The sequence below is a fragment of the Bubalus kerabau genome, chromosome 14 (genome assembly GCF_029407905.1).
Source record: "Bubalus kerabau isolate K-KA32 ecotype Philippines breed swamp buffalo chromosome 14, PCC_UOA_SB_1v2, whole genome shotgun sequence".
NCBI lineage: Eukaryota > Metazoa > Chordata > Mammalia > Artiodactyla > Bovidae > Bubalus > Bubalus kerabau.
The window spans coordinates 76,818,022-76,833,870 of record NC_073637.1 but is presented as its reverse complement, the minus strand read 5'-3'; the positions used below and the strand labels follow the sequence as shown (position 1 = coordinate 76,833,870).

The following is a 15,849-nucleotide window of genomic DNA, read 5'->3' as shown; positions in this document are numbered from 1 at the left end:
TATGCTTTAGCTTCCTCTTTGAAATGAAACAATTGTACTATTACTGAGTTAATATGAGAATTAAACTATTTAAATCATATGAAATACTTAAGAACAGTTCCTAGCACATAATAATGTTATTATTATTAACTAATAATTATAACACTTAATTCAGTTCAGTTCAGTCACTCAGTCATGTCCGACTCTTTGCGACCCCATGAACCGCAGCACGCCAGGCCTCCCTGTCCATCACCAACTCCCAGAGTTTATCCAAACTCATGTCCATTGAGTCAGTGATGCCATCCAACCATCTCATCCTCTGTCGTCCCCTTCTCCTCCTGCCCTCAATCTTTCCCAGCATCAGGGTCTTTTCAAATGAGTCAGCTCTTCACATCAGGTGGCCAAAGTATTGGAACACCCAGGACTGATATCCTTTAGGATGGACTGGTTGGATCTCCTTGCAGTCCAAGGGACTCTCAAGAGTCTTCTCCAACACCACAGTTCAAAAGCATCAATTCTTCTGTGCTCACCTTTCTTTATAGTCCAACTTTCACATCCGTACACGACTACTGGAAAAACCAAAGCCTTGACTAGACGGACCTTTGTTGACAAAGTAATGTCTCTGCTTTTCAATATGCCGTCTAGGTTGGTCATAACTTTCCTTCCAAGGAGTAAGCATCTTTTAATTTCATGGCTGCAGTCATCATCTGCAGTGATTTTGGAGCCCCCCAAAAATAAAGTCAGCCACTGTTTCCACTGTTTCCCTATCTATTTGCCATGAAGTGATGGGACCAAATGCCTTAATACTATTTTACAAATATCAGGAAGTAGTTGTACTTCTACTACAGGAAGTAGTAGAATCAGCAGTATACAGATTTCAATTTACGTTGACTTGTATGTTGACCTAAAGCACTCTGTTATTCAAGACCGCGAAAATTCTAGTATTTTGATAACAAACAACAACAGGTACATTATCCTCTGCTTTATGTAAATAATGTAACCATAAGCTTCTAAACAAGTTTGCAGTAATGCTAAGAGTCACTATACATTAAACAGTATTCATTATCTTCAGTTAAAAAAAAAAATGACGAGTTGGACATTTATGTCAAACATTTGGGGCTACCCATTGTATGACTCCAAGAGGTTCCTTCAAGTTGTAGTCCATCCCCCTGATGCCCCTAGTGGAGCTGCAGGAAGGCACCTCCTCAATAGACTAAGATGAGAATGCTGCCCTTTGGGGTTGAGGTTGTGCCACGCAGTGGCTTTGTGCACATATATCTAACTTTACCAAGAGAAAAAGATGTCAAAATATATTTTTTGTGCATTATGCAGTAGTAATCTCTGAAAAATATTCATCAGCATAATATATTAAACAGGTTTCTATCCTCCAAACTTTCCCAAGTTCTAATGAAAGGTAAGAGTAACATCTACTATTAAAGTTGACCAAGAAATCTTTCTAGAAATTTTAAAAATTGGCTTATTTTTATTGCCTTCAAAATTCTCACATTTTGCTTGTATTCACAGAGCTAAGTTCAACAATCATGAAGGAAATTTTTCAAAAGTTAATTAACTTAGAGTTCAAAATGTAGATAGACTCATAGCTCACTCTAGTCCAGAATCTCTTTTTTTCCTATTAACTCGTTAGCTGTCTGCATGGACACACATGTTATTCATAAAGATGAAACTTCAAAGTTAAACTACTTAAAAACCCACGCAAAGAGAATAAAAGTATTAAGACTCCATGACTATGTAAAATGATAGAATGCAATTTCAGCATGGATTGTTACCACACATACATTTGATATTACAGAAGCTCAGAGAATTGCTTAAGTTGTGTAATTATAGGAATTATACTCACAAAAATGGTACATAATCTGAGCTGAGTATCCTGAGTAACAAATACCTCAAGACTGGGGGCTTCCCTGATAGTTCAGCTGGCAAAGAATCCTCCTACAATGCGGGAGACCTGGGTCCAATCCCTGGGTTGGGAAGATCCCCTGGAGGAGGGCATGGCAACCCACTTCAGTATTCTTGCCTGGAGAATCCCCACGGACAGAGGAGCCTGGCGGGCTGCAGTCCATGGGGTCGCAAAGAGTCGGACACGACTGAGTGACTAAGAGCAGCACAGGATTTTTCAGAGGGAAAAACAGACAAGAGGCAAATGAAGCCACAGAGTTTCTAGTTTGAGTGACAATGAGAATGACACAAAGGACAGAGGAGGCATCGCAGTCTAGGAAGGGAAAATGATGAGGAGTTAACAAGGCTTTAATGCGTTCACCTAGAAATAACTACCAAGTATAACATTCCATTTAAAGGGAAAGGTGCTTTCTCAATTCCAAAATAATTGAGTTAGAATAAAATTCCTTCAAAGAAAAAAAACACCAAAAACAAACAAACAAAAAGCAGAAAAACTGGTTGGTTTTAAATTTAAGGCTGCTTATTTAGTTGATGTTTCATTATAATGCCGTAACAGAAATTTTACTTTAAAGCCTACATGCTGACACAATTCTCTGGGTCTGGAATCTGATCCACTGTATGCCAGAAAAAGACCCATGTCTTTTCCTACACCTCTATACTTTTTACATCATCTTGCCAAAGAAGAGTTACAAACTGTTCAGACCCCTTTCCACATGAAGGGTTCAAATGAATCCTGCACACATTCCTCTTCCATTATCTCCTGACAAAGACCTTTTTTTAGCTACTTTAGAAAATTAAACCTATCCACCTTGAGTCTTTTCAGTGATCAGCAGGGGCTCTCAAATGTGGGAGAGACACAAATGACACCTTTTATAGGACCCAGAGGTCTCATTTTAGTATCTAGTGATAAGCATAACTCAGAGAAGGCAATGGCACCCCACTCCAGTTCTCTTGCCTGGAAAATCCCAGGGACGGCGGAGCCTGGTGGGTTGCCGTCCATGGGGTCACACAGAGTCGGACACGACTGACGCGACTTAGCAGCAGCAGCAGCAGCAGCAGCAATAAGCATAACTAACATAATTTGTTTTCCAGGTCACAATTTATTGTTTTTAAAACTGAGCCATAATTTTCATAAAAAGTTATCAGCTCTGCATTAGGGAATAAGAAGGCTTGTCCACAACACTTTTTAAATTGTTGGGATGAAAGAGTTCTGTATCATTCACAGCAACAAAACACAGAACTTGCTGGAGATTTTGCTTAACAACTTAACACTATATTTATTTTGGATAAGAGGCATGTTATGACTAAAATGAAAATTTGATAGTATACTATTAAGAGAGAATTCCAATGATAATAGGGCAGCAGTACCAAAATTCTATTTTGGTAGAAATAGAAATTCTATTTCAAAATCCTATTTCCAATATTGATAACAGGTTTCTTATTTTCAAAGAATGCATTATACTAATTATTCATTCTTTTTTCACAGATGCAAACCAAAGTTAATATTTAAGTATCTCTTTCAAAATGTTAGGGGAGGTAACGTATTTATTTTTATCAAACTGCTTGCAAACTGTTTAATCTTCAATCATTTGTTGTTTTCTTAATTTGATGAAACAGAAATAGTATGACTAACATACTTATACCATCATAGTTATACCATAAGTATAAGAAGCAAAATACAATTTTAAAATCATATATTAAATTAACTTAATATGTAAGAATTAATTATATATACCTGAGCCCAGATATTTTATGTATTTAAGAAAAATGTGCCATTTCTCAAAGGTACACAGCATGGTATAGTGGGAAGTTCCCCAAGTAAATGTCAGAAATTCTGGACTCTGAAACTAATTTGGACTTCACTTGGACTTTGACTTTCAGTTTTAAAAAAGTAGAGAGAAAAATGCATTCTTATCTTCCCTATTGTGTAGGGTTGATATATATTGATCATTATAAATGCTGAAGTATTTTGAGTATCAAGGACTCAATGGACACAAATAATTCTTCCCTGCACTGAAAGAATGAATCATCTCCTCCTTTGCTATCTAGAAACAATAATTGCTATTTGACAATGTTAAGGAACTGCTATTTGACAATGTTACGGAACTTACAGTGTACTTGTGGCAAAATAATTTGTGACTATGTCTAGCTATACAGTTAACATGAAGTTCCTTTTATTTCTAATAGAAAAACTAAATTTTCATTGACTTTAACATCAATGAAAAATATGTTCAGACATAACTGTCAATAAACCACAGCATCACATTGTTCAGTTCAGTTCAGTTTAGTCGCTCAGTCGTGTCAGACTCTTTGCGACCCCATGAACCGCAGTACGGCAGGCCTCCCTGTCCATCACCAACTCCCAGAGTCCACTCAGACTCATGTCCATCTAGTGGGTGATGCCATCTAACCATCTCATCCTCTGGCATCCCCTTCTCCTCCTGCCTTCAGTCTTTCCCAGCATCAGGGTCTTTTCTAATGAGTCAGCTCTTTGCATCAGGTGGCCAAAGTATTGGAGTTTCAGCTTCAATATCAGTCCTTCCAATGAACACCCAGGACTGATCTCCTTTAGGATGAACTGGTTGGATCACATTGTTATTGACAATTATTAATAATAACAAGGCAACTATTTTGATGAATACAGAATATCATGAAAAAATCACAGAATGCAAAATAACACTTTATTCTTTTTGTTTATCAGTGTTTCAACAATTACTATATTATTTTACTCTCAATTTTTAAATAATGATTTTTATACCTTGCTCACATGCACATAATTTATTTTCCCCCCACTGAAGAAAAAAACAACCAAATATCCACAAACTTGTCTACCAGTTTTTTTTAACTGTTTACCAGTTTTTTAACTGGTAAGTTGCTTTTCAAATGTTGCTCCTTTGGTTAACTTCTATCTTACTGTCTCTGCTTTTTCTCCTTTTACCCTCTGAAAAAATGGAATCTTTGGAAAATCTTTATATTCATTATTAGAATTCTTTCGTGTTTTCTTTTCCTCTCCCATTGAAAAGGACCTTGGTAACTAAGGCACATTCTTCTTTGTGTTATAACACTGATCATAATGTTTTGCTACAAGATGTATTGTACTACTCAAGCTGTTTTCTATATTTCTCTAATTTGTATCTTTCACTCAGAACCTAACATGAAGCAGAGATAATAAAGTTTCAATAAGGAATCAAGTATAAAATCAGTTGTGTTTGCTATATGATAAAAGCTGTATCTGTTTTGTTCTGATTTCTTTTAAGACAGTCAGATACAATATTTTATACTTTTGTGTTTTTATCACAACTAGTCCTCAGTTGAAACAGTTATAAATACATAACAGTGTGTTCTTAATAAGTATTGGTTTTTAGCATAGAAATATCCTTAAGATATGATCTGCTGAACTGTCATTAAAATGAGTCACCAGTCTGGATGAAACCAGACTTACCAAGATGATTACTTGTCTTATTTTTATGCTTCTTCTTTTAACTTTTCCTCTGCCAAAACTAACATCTTATTTATTTGGGGGATGTTTTTACTGAGATAATGGTATCAATTATTTCTCCAAAATCATCGTTTTATACAATCCAATTATATCTATACTGAGTCTGTTGCATTGATATGACTGTGCAAGTTAGAACTTATAAGTTCATTAGCATTATAATACTTATTCAAGATTTCTTCATTCTCTGTACGTTCAGGTGTTTATTGGTCTCAGATACCAGAATATCTACTACATTATTCTTGATGCCGTCTTGTTTAGGAATTATCCAACTGTGAATTTCCATAGAAATTGCTTGTGGCAAATGTTGACTTGTGTCTTCCAGATGCTTTTCCTTCCACCGCTGCCACTGATGCCCCTTGCATGTCTCATGACAACTGTCACAGACCATACTGAAGAGTTGTGTGATCGACCGCCCCCCAAAAAAAAATCACAGTGGCATTTTGACCTGGTTTATATTTTCAAATTGCACTCTGTGAATGACTTGCTAAAACACAGGTGGATTACTAGATCTACTATGAAATATCTATGTCGTTGGCCCTTTCACACTCTGTTTTCTTAACAAGTTGTGGGAATGGGCTATAAGGGTGGATTTTAAGCGACAACTTAATTGCTGCAATTAAGTTCCTTTGAAGAAGAGACTATGTTTTTTGAATCTCAACATGCCTCTTTCACAGATAAAATGCCCAGGACAAAGTAACTGATTGAATAAATAAATGAACAAGTGATTGCTAAAAAAAATAAATAAAATAGAAAATATTATTAAAGAGTAGAAATCATCTTGGTTACTAAAAGATTGAAAGCACAGACTTTTCAGTGAAAACTTTTCGCCTGATTTTGCTAGCGTGAGAATTGTCACTAACAGAAAGCTAGTAAGCTATTAGCTGGCTCTCTGACTCTCTCCCCATCGAAAACAGAGCTCTGATTTGCTCTGCTTCTCATTTTCCTTGGTTTCAACATTTCGACTTTGGTCAATTTCAAGCTACTGTGATGACATCATGTGGGGAAAGAGATGTGCACACTCCGCTTCCTCCAGCCGTAGGAGCCCGCTCCGGCGCATCACGGATCACCATTCAGCCCTACGAGCCAGCTCCGGCACATCACGGATCACCATTCACCATTCAGCCGTACGAGCCAGCTCCAGCGCATCACGGATCACCATTCTTATAGTGGCTTCCGCTGCACATCTGTTTTGACTCCCACTGTTGTATTTTCTTTACTATTTGGAAAATGTATTCCTAAACTCCAGTTAAGTAAACTTAACTTTGTGTGTGTGTGTGTGTGTGTGTTTAATGAAATCTCAAGGGAGTTCGGAGTTAAAGTAGAGCTTAATAGATTGTTTGGATCTACTAAGTTCCAAAGAAATGCACACGAGACAAACCATTCCATTGGTGGCTGGTGAAGTTCACTTAGAGTTCTTCAGACTACTTAGTTTGGCTCAAGAACTGAGACGGAGAGAATGCAGGTGCCCTTGACTTACTCGATTGTGTTTCGATCCACTTTTCCTGTCATGTTAATGCCGTAGAACTGCTGCATGGCAGCTAAGGCAGACTGCATGGTCTCCGCAGAGCGCAGCACCGACATCCTGGGGTCACTCGGTGGAAGGTAGCCGTACTTCTGTAACCAAACCTGCAATAACAAGCACAGTAACTTTTAGATCAACCGCACCATTTTACAGTATTTTTATGACTATCAGTTTATGTCTCTAGGTGACTTTAAACTTTATTTCCTCTTTAAGGGCATATCTTATTTAATTGCTTTGTCTTTATTAGCTTTAGGATATTTTTCATAATTTCAGTGCTTGTTACAGACCTAACAGATCCAAAACTCTAATTGTAAAGAAAAAGATTAACCATTTGTCACAAAATTATATTATATAAGGCACTATGGTGGAGAAGACTCTTGAGAGTCCCTTGGACTGCAAGGAGATCCAATCAGTCCATTCTGAAGGAGATCAGCCCTGGGATTTCTTTGGAAGGAATGATGCTAAAGCTGAAACTCCAGTACTTTGGCCATCTCATGCGAAGAGTTGACTCATTAGAAAAGACTCTGATGCTGGGAGGGATTGGGGGCAGGAGGAGAAGGGGCGACAGAGGATGAGATGGCTGGATGGCATCACTGACTTGATGGACGTGAGTCTGAGTGAACTTCGGGAGTTGGTGATGGACAGGGAGGCCTGGCGTGCTGCGATTCATGGGGTCACAAGGAGTTGGATATGACTGAGCGACTGAACTGAACTGAACAGTAGATACTGGATAAAATCACAGAGAAGATCATTTCTGCCCTCGAGGAACTCAAGTTCCCAAAAATGAAGATATTTTTTCAACAGTATGACCCCCCACTGAGACGTCTTTGCTGGAAGCGGAAGTTAACAGACACGTGCCACATCTAAAGTGTCACTTTCCTGATCAATCAGAGCACTGACCACAGCTCCCATAGCATCACCACATGTGGCCAATTATTCTATAATGCCATTTGGGGTATGAATTCTATGCAACTGTTCTAGCCAAATGTAACTAGGTATCTTCAGGAACAGAGGACAGTGTCTCATGTAAAGGATATCCTTTCACTTATTCACCGTGGTTCACCTCAAACCAAATCAAGCAAGTGACCAAGCTTTTCATATACAGGTGAAATCAGACGATTTTGTTAAGAATATCTGGCCCTTTTCTTAAGGATTTCCTTATTCTAACTCTGCTCTTCTAAGGAAGAGAGGTTTAGGGGGATAGGGAGAGGAAGTTGTCGGTGTTGAGCCTAGTCTTGATTACAGCCAAAAATCAGTCATTTCAGGTTAGATTTTTTTTAAATAACCAAAACTCGGGTTATTTGAGGGGGCTGGGGAGAAACTCTACCAAGGAGCAGATGGTTTCTAGCCTTACAATTCTGTGCATTCATTTTAAATGCACAATTATATGTCCAGCCCGTATCTTATCCCATTGTCTCTTATTTCAATCTTCCATAGAGCTCTAAGATTTCTTAAAGTGCAGTGAACTAGCTGTCAAATGCAGAAAGGCCAAGTAATTCTGACTTCGAAACAGAATAAAAATTTCTCTATTGAATGGAAGATATTCACCAGTATGTGTTTCCCCTCATACCTGAGTCTACTCATCATATAAATAATAATCCTATGAAATTGTGACTTTCCCCCAATACCTGAGACAAGTCCATTATGACCTTATAACTAAAACACAAAAATGCTATTTTCTCACTGAACATAAACAGCAATTATAGAAGTTAAATTTCACCAAAAGATTTTACTTGATATTAAATACATTTGTCAAAGCCTTAACATGTAAAGTATAAGGTGGACTCTTTTGTGGTATGTCCAAGAAATCAACCCCCCAAAATACAGCACAACCCCTTGAAAATAAGACAAAACTTTATTCTAAAACTAATAAATTAGCAAATGCATCACTGTCAGGAAGGTTTATTGTTGAAACTCCATCTAGTAGATTCATCTACCACATAGTGAAGACATGTGAAGACACTCTTCTCATCTAACCTATAGTGAATAGGCTGCCAGGTAAGACACATATTTAGTATCCTAGTCAACTGAAATAGTGCAGTCTGAAACAGACCTTTTTTCCCCCTGAACGAAGGAGAAAGATTTCACTGGCAAGATATTATTGCTAGGAAATTCAATATGATTGCCATGCAATTTCACCCAAATTAGAAGATTCCATCGTGCTTTTTAACAGTATACATGCACAAATATTCTGAACTTGAACTCTTTATTTCCACATAACATTTTGTTTGCATCCATTCCTTATTCGCTATAGAGCTGACGTTGCTAGGTTACACGTGGGTGCTCAGCTACTGGCAATCATGTTTATGAGAACTGCAAAAAGAAAATTGTTAATAAGCCCTATGATTTATATATAAATAGAGAAACTATAAAATGTATAAATTAAGTGCACAGTGAAAAACAGCATGTTCTAAAATATACATATTTGATTTATGACTTAGCCTTTCAAACAAATGAGTTAGAATTACATAAAAAAATGAATGATTATATTTCTCCAAGTTTTATATCATATCATTCATCACAAAAGGCTTTTTTTCCAAATGAATGAGATGTGAACAAATGTTTTTAATTGTAAAATATCAGAAAGGTTAGATCTACCATTTTATGATCCTGACTAACAAACCAAAACCATCACCCAATAAGATGATGGGTCACTTTGAGTTGACCTGACCATTTTTAATATCATTGTTGTATGTTAGTCAAGAAATCTTCTCTGACATCAACAGCTGACCAGGAGTAATTCTCAATTGAAATTTGCAATGCATCTCCCCACAAAAGAGTGGAAAATCAAGCATGACTATATTTGGTATCATATTAGAGTATGAAACCAGCAAGCTCTCAATAATATTTCTTATTGAAGCAAAACATGCTGTAGACAACCTTACTCCAGGTCAAGTTAAAAAGCAAGTGACTAAATCTACAATTGCTTTCAAGTATAAACTTTATCTTGTGTGCTTATCTACATACATGATATTCAAAATGGAAAATATAGATGAAAAGAAGTACCTGCTTAATTTTTTTTTTTTTAGTCACCAAGGGGGTAACTTCTCTTGAGTTCACTTTTGCTTTACATTATTTCAATTAAGCTGTTGAAACCACAGCATTCTGAGAGTCTGATCATTTTTGGTATGATAGGGAAAAGGTCTGTACAAAATAGTCCTAAACAGTAAGAAGCTAATGTTCTCTGGATAAGAATAATTTCATCAACATGGTGATGCAAAATTAGCCAAATAAAAGCTGAACTGTACACTCAGCATCAAGGGTAGGAAAGCTCTCTGGTCAAAATTTACAGTGCTTTGTAAACACTGATACTTGTTACCAATGAATTAAGATCAGGTTCAAATAGTGAAGATCAGGAGTAAACACTGACTTGAAATCATCATATAAGCAAAGGAGTCTCTGGTATAAGTAAACTCATTTTCTTCTTATAGAATAAAACACGCTTGTAGTACAAATAAAGCAAGATAGGTGGCTTAGCACATCATCATTCTGTAATAGTGAATGGGAAACTGGGATACAATGTAAGTGACATAGGAAAAAACCTTCATTCATACCTCTTTTTTGCTTTCTACTAAATTATAATCTCTTATTTGATTAAGAAAAACTAAATCTACAAAGTAAAACTTGAAGGTATGCCCTATGCTACCAAGACTATTCTATAGACATCCATCCTCATATATTGTTATTTGAAATACATTCCTATTTTCAATATTAAAAACATATTGCTTCTCCTGGTTGATTGAAAATCAACTTGATCTATAATTGTTTGTGCCTCGATGCCTTTTTCAGTGTTTTCAAATGCACATACTGGATAGTCGAGGAAAATTTTCTTCATGGGTGTGCATTTGGGGGAAATGATAGTGAACTTGTACGGTTGATGTGTATAAAGTCACCAGCATAATTTTTGTTCAGCAAGTCATATTATACTTTATGATTACTGACTTGTCTGAGCTCTTGAAGTTTCTCCTAATGAAATTAGGATCTGTCCTTGGAATGAGCAAGACTGAAAATGCAAGTGAGATTTAAGTAGTCAGAATTGTGAGGAAAGACAAACTACAGAAGATACAGAATCATATACTGCTTGACTATTCCCCAAATCCCAAAACAAAAAGGAAGGATGTAAAACGTGGCAGTCAGTTTTTATTTTATTTTGCTCAAGGGATTGGCATGTGTATTCAAGAGCATAGAAAAAGTGTTGAGACAAAGGTTTCTCTGAGGGAAAACTTGACTCCTTTTACAGTCTGGGATTCAGCCTATCTCATTACCACCAGAACAACCAACTACAGAACTTCAACTGGTTCAACACAATTTAAGCTTGAATTACATTCTCCCTGTATTACTAATATATTCAAATACCTTGCCGTCTTGGAGACAAAACCAATTTCCTCACTTAGTGATTATCTAAATGCAGGTACAACCAGAAGAAGTCTGTTTTTTTGCAGAGCAAGAAGATATATCAGGCAATAAAAGGCAAAACCTTTACTATTAAGTCAATAGATTTTGCCATTACTAGACTGTGATATAAAGAAGGAGGAGCAGGCACTCAATGTTTCAGTAAGCTCTTTAAGAAAAAATGTCTTTGTCGCTAATATAGAGTGTAATCGTATAGTGAAAATCTATATTAGTTGATTCAGCTATGCATATCCATATAGCAAGATGGTACCCTGAAATATGGCTTTAAGTAGTAATAACAACAGAAAGGAGACATGAATGGTTCTTATGCCTAATGGAAAATGTAAGAGAGCACTTCTAGAATATATACCCTTATTTCATCTCTCAGGCCAGTAATGAAATCTAGAGAAATAAATCTCGATCCAGCTGTTGATTGTTTTATTATTCTTGTTTGAAGTCACATTGGAATTTTTGTGACCCCATAGACCATAGCATGCCAGCCTCCTCTGTCCTCCACCATCTCCAGGACTTTGCTCAAATTCATGTCCATTGAGTTGGTGATGCTATCTAACCATCTCATCCTCTGTGCCCCGTCTCCTTTTGCCTTCAATCCTTCTTAGCTTCAGACTTTTTTCCAATGAGATCGCTCTTCGCAACATGTGGCCAAGGTATTGGAACTTCAGCTTCAGCATCAGTCCTTCCAATGAATATTCAGGGTTGATTTCCCGTAGAACTCACTGGTTGGATCTCTTTGTGGTCCAAAGGACACTCAAGAGTCTTCACCACCACAATTCCAAAGCATCAATTCTTTGGTGCTAATCCTTTTTAATAGTTGAGCTCTCACATTTAGACATGTAGTTCAGTCACTCAGTCGTGTCAGACTCTTTGTGACTCTATGCACTGCAGCACCCCAGGCTTCCCTGTCCTTCACTATTTCCCAGAGTTTCCTCAACCTCATGTCCATTGAGTCAGTGATGCTATCCAACCATCACCAAATGGAAAAACCATAGCTTTGATTATACAGACCTTTGTTGGGAAAATGATATCTTTGACTTCTAATATGCTGTCTAGATTTGTCATAGCTTTCTTTGCACAGAGTAAGTGTTTTTTAATTTAATGGCTGTAGTCACCATCTGCAGTGATTTTGGAGCCCAAGAAAAATAAATCTGTCACTGCTTCCACTTTCTCCCCTTCTATATGCCTTGAAGTGATGGAACCAGATGCCAGAATCTTAGTTTTTTAATTGCTAAGCTTTAAGCCAGTTTTTTTTTTTTTTTTTTTTACTCTCTCTCCTCTTTTAACCCTCATCAAAAGGCTCTTTAGTTCCTCTTCACTTTCTGCCATTAGAGTGCTACCATCAGCATATCTGAGGTTGGTGATATTTCTCCTGGCAATCTTGATTCCATCTTATGATTCATCCAGCCTGGCAATTCACATGATGTACTCTGCACATAAGTTAAATAAGCAGGGTGACAGTACGGAACCTTATATATACTTGTACGTACTCCTTTCCCAATTTGGAACCAGTCTGTTGTTTCGTGTCTGGTTCTAATGGTCCCTTCTTGACCCACATATAGGTTTCTCAAGAGACAGGTAAGGTGGTCTTGTATATCCATCTCTTTGAGAATTTTTCAAAGTTTGTTGTGATCCACACAGTAAAAAAGGCTTTAGTGTAGTCAATGAGGCAGAAGTAAATGGTTTTCTGGAATTCACTTGCTTTTTCTGTGATCCAACAAATGTTGGCAATTTGATCTCTGGTTCCCCTGTCTTTCTAAACACATATTTTGTATCTGAAAGTTCTAGATTCATGTACTGCTGAAACCTAGCCAAAGGATTTTGAGCATAACCTTTATAGAAATGTGATCTGAGCACAATTTTAGGATAGTTTGAACATTTTTGCCATTGCCTTTCTTTGGGATTGAAATGAAAACTGACCTTTCCAGTCCTGTGGCGACTGCTGAGTGTTCCAAATTTTCTGACATACAGGGTGCAACACTTTTACAGCATCAACTTTTAGGATTTTAAATAGCTCAGCTATAATCTGTCACCTCCATTAGCTTTGTTCATAGTAATGCTTCCTAAGGCCCACTTGACTTCCCGCTCCAGGATATCTGGCTCTAGGTGAGTGACCATACCAACATGGTTATCCAGGTAGTTAAGACTGTTTTTGTACAGTTTTTCTAAGTATTCTTGCCACTTGATTTTAACCTCTTCTGCTTCTGTTGTCCTTACTATTTCTGTCCTTTATTGTGCCCATCCTTGCATGAAATGTTCCCTTGATCCAATTTTCCTAAAGATTTTCAGTCTTTCCCCTTCTATTGCTTTCCTCTATTTATTTGCATTGCTCATTTAAGAAGGCCTTCTTATCTCTCCTTGCTATTCTCTGGAACTCTGCATTCCATTGAGTTTAATCTTTCTCTTTTCACCTTGCTTGCTTTTTCCTTCTCTTCTCCCCTTGGCTACTTGTAAAGCCTTCTCAGACAACCACTTTGCCTTCTTGCATTTGTTGTTCTTTGGCACTGTGTTGGTCACTGCCTCCTGTACAGTGTTAAACCTACATCCACAGTTTATCAGGCATTCTGTCTACTAGATCTAATGCCTTGAATCTATTTGTCACCTCCATTGTATAATCATAAGGGATTTATTTTAGGTCGTACCTGAATGGTCTAGTGGTTTTCCCCATTTTCTTCAATTTAAGCCTGAGTTTTGCAATAAGGAGCCAATGATCTCCAGGTCTTGTTTTTGCTGACTGCATAGAGCTTCTCCATCTTTGGTTATAAGGAACATAATCAATCTGATTTCTGTATTAATCATCTAGTGATGTTCATGTGTAGAGTCATCTTTTCTGTTGTTGCAAAAGGGTGCTTCCTATGACCAGCATGTTCACTTGACAAAACTGTTAGCCTTCACCCTGCTTCATTCTGTACTCCAAGGCCAGACTTGCCTGTTATGCCAGGTATCTCTTGACCTCCTACTTTTGCCTTCCTATCCCCTGTGATAATACGGACGTCTTTTTTTTGGTGTTAGTTCTAGCAGGTGCTGTAGGTCTTCACAGACCTGGTCAACTTTGGCTTCTTCTGTATCCATGGGTAAGCACAGATTTGGATGTTGAATTGTTTGCCTTAGAAATGAACCAAGACCATGCTGTCCTTTTTGAGATTGCACCCAAGTACTGCATTTCAGGTTCTAGTTAACTACAAGGGGCTACTCCATTTCTTCTAAGGGATTCTTGTCCTCAGTAATAGATACAATGCTCAGCTGAATTAAATTCGCCCATTCCCATCCACTTCAGTTCACTGAGCCCTAAGATGTCTATGTGCAATCTTGACATCTGGTTGACCATGTCCACTATACCTAGATTGGTGGAACTAACATTCCAGGTTCTTACGCACTATAGTTCTTTACGTCAGCAGATTTTATTTCCACCACCACACACATCCACGGCTGAGTGTCATCTCTGCTTCAGCCCAGCCACTTCATCTTACTGGCGCTACCAGTAAGCACCCTCTGTTCTTCCCCAGTAGTGTGTCGGACACCTTCCAAGCCGGAGAGTTCATCTTCTAGCATCGTATCTTTTTGCCTTTTCATACTGTCCACGGACATCACCAGTTCAATGGACAGGAACTTGGGCAAACTCTGAGAGATAGTGAGGGACAGGGAGGCCTGGCATGCTTCAGTCCAGGGGCTGCAAGGATTCAGACACGACTTGGGGACTGAACAACAACAACAGCTGTCCGTGGGGTTCTCCAGGCAAGAATACTAGAGTGGGTTACCCTTTCCTTTTCCAGAGAATCACATTTTGTCTAACTCTTCAGTATGACCTATTCATCTTGTGTGACCCTGCATGGCATGGCTCATAGCTTCATTGATTTATGCAAACCCCTGCCGCGACAAAGTAATGATCCATGAAGGTGTTATCAATGCTCTTGTATAAAATTAAGATATTGCTACTCAGTTACTCAAGTGAGTCACAAAGGCAATAGCCATATTAAAACTTCCTCACTGACAGGCCTCAACATGCAGGAAGAACACATTAAAGTGATGCACAGATAACCTAACCTTCTTCTCTGAAAAAAATTAAATGATTAAACTATTAAATTTATTAGGGCATGAAAGGATGTATTTTAGATATTAGTGGAGAGGAAGCAAAGGGAAGTAGATTTAGAGTTTTATTTAAACCTGAAAACTCACTTTGCCAGTCCATATTCCTAGTTGTGACAGTTATTTCAGGTATAGTTTTCATTTCGGCTAATGTTTGGTATGGTCAAATGCAAGTTTCACATACCCAGTGATTAAATGATCTCAGTTATAGTATTTAGTATGGAAGAACATGGAAAAGGGTGATACGTATATTTTTATAATAACACTTCCACTTATATAATTATATATATATATTTAATTATATTGGGACATATAGTTTAAAAGTTATTGGCTTCATGTTAAATTTAACATTTTTACTAATAAAATATTTAAACTATTCTGATATAATTAATGCTGTTGCTGCTAAGTCACTTCAGTCATGTCCAATTCTCTGCGACCC

At 37.5% G+C, this 15,849-nt stretch overlaps 1 protein-coding gene across 1 annotated transcript in view; it reads right to left on the bottom strand.

Annotated features, from left to right (window-relative positions):
- Positions 1–15,849, bottom strand: part of MMP16 (matrix metallopeptidase 16) — a 395,775-nt gene that overhangs the window by 192,108 nt on the left and 187,818 nt on the right. The window contains exon 2 of the mRNA XM_055546719.1: positions 6,873–7,021. Within this exon, the coding sequence (XP_055402694.1) occupies positions 6,873–7,021 (149 nt within the window). The remainder of the gene's footprint in view (positions 1–6,872; positions 7,022–15,849) is intronic.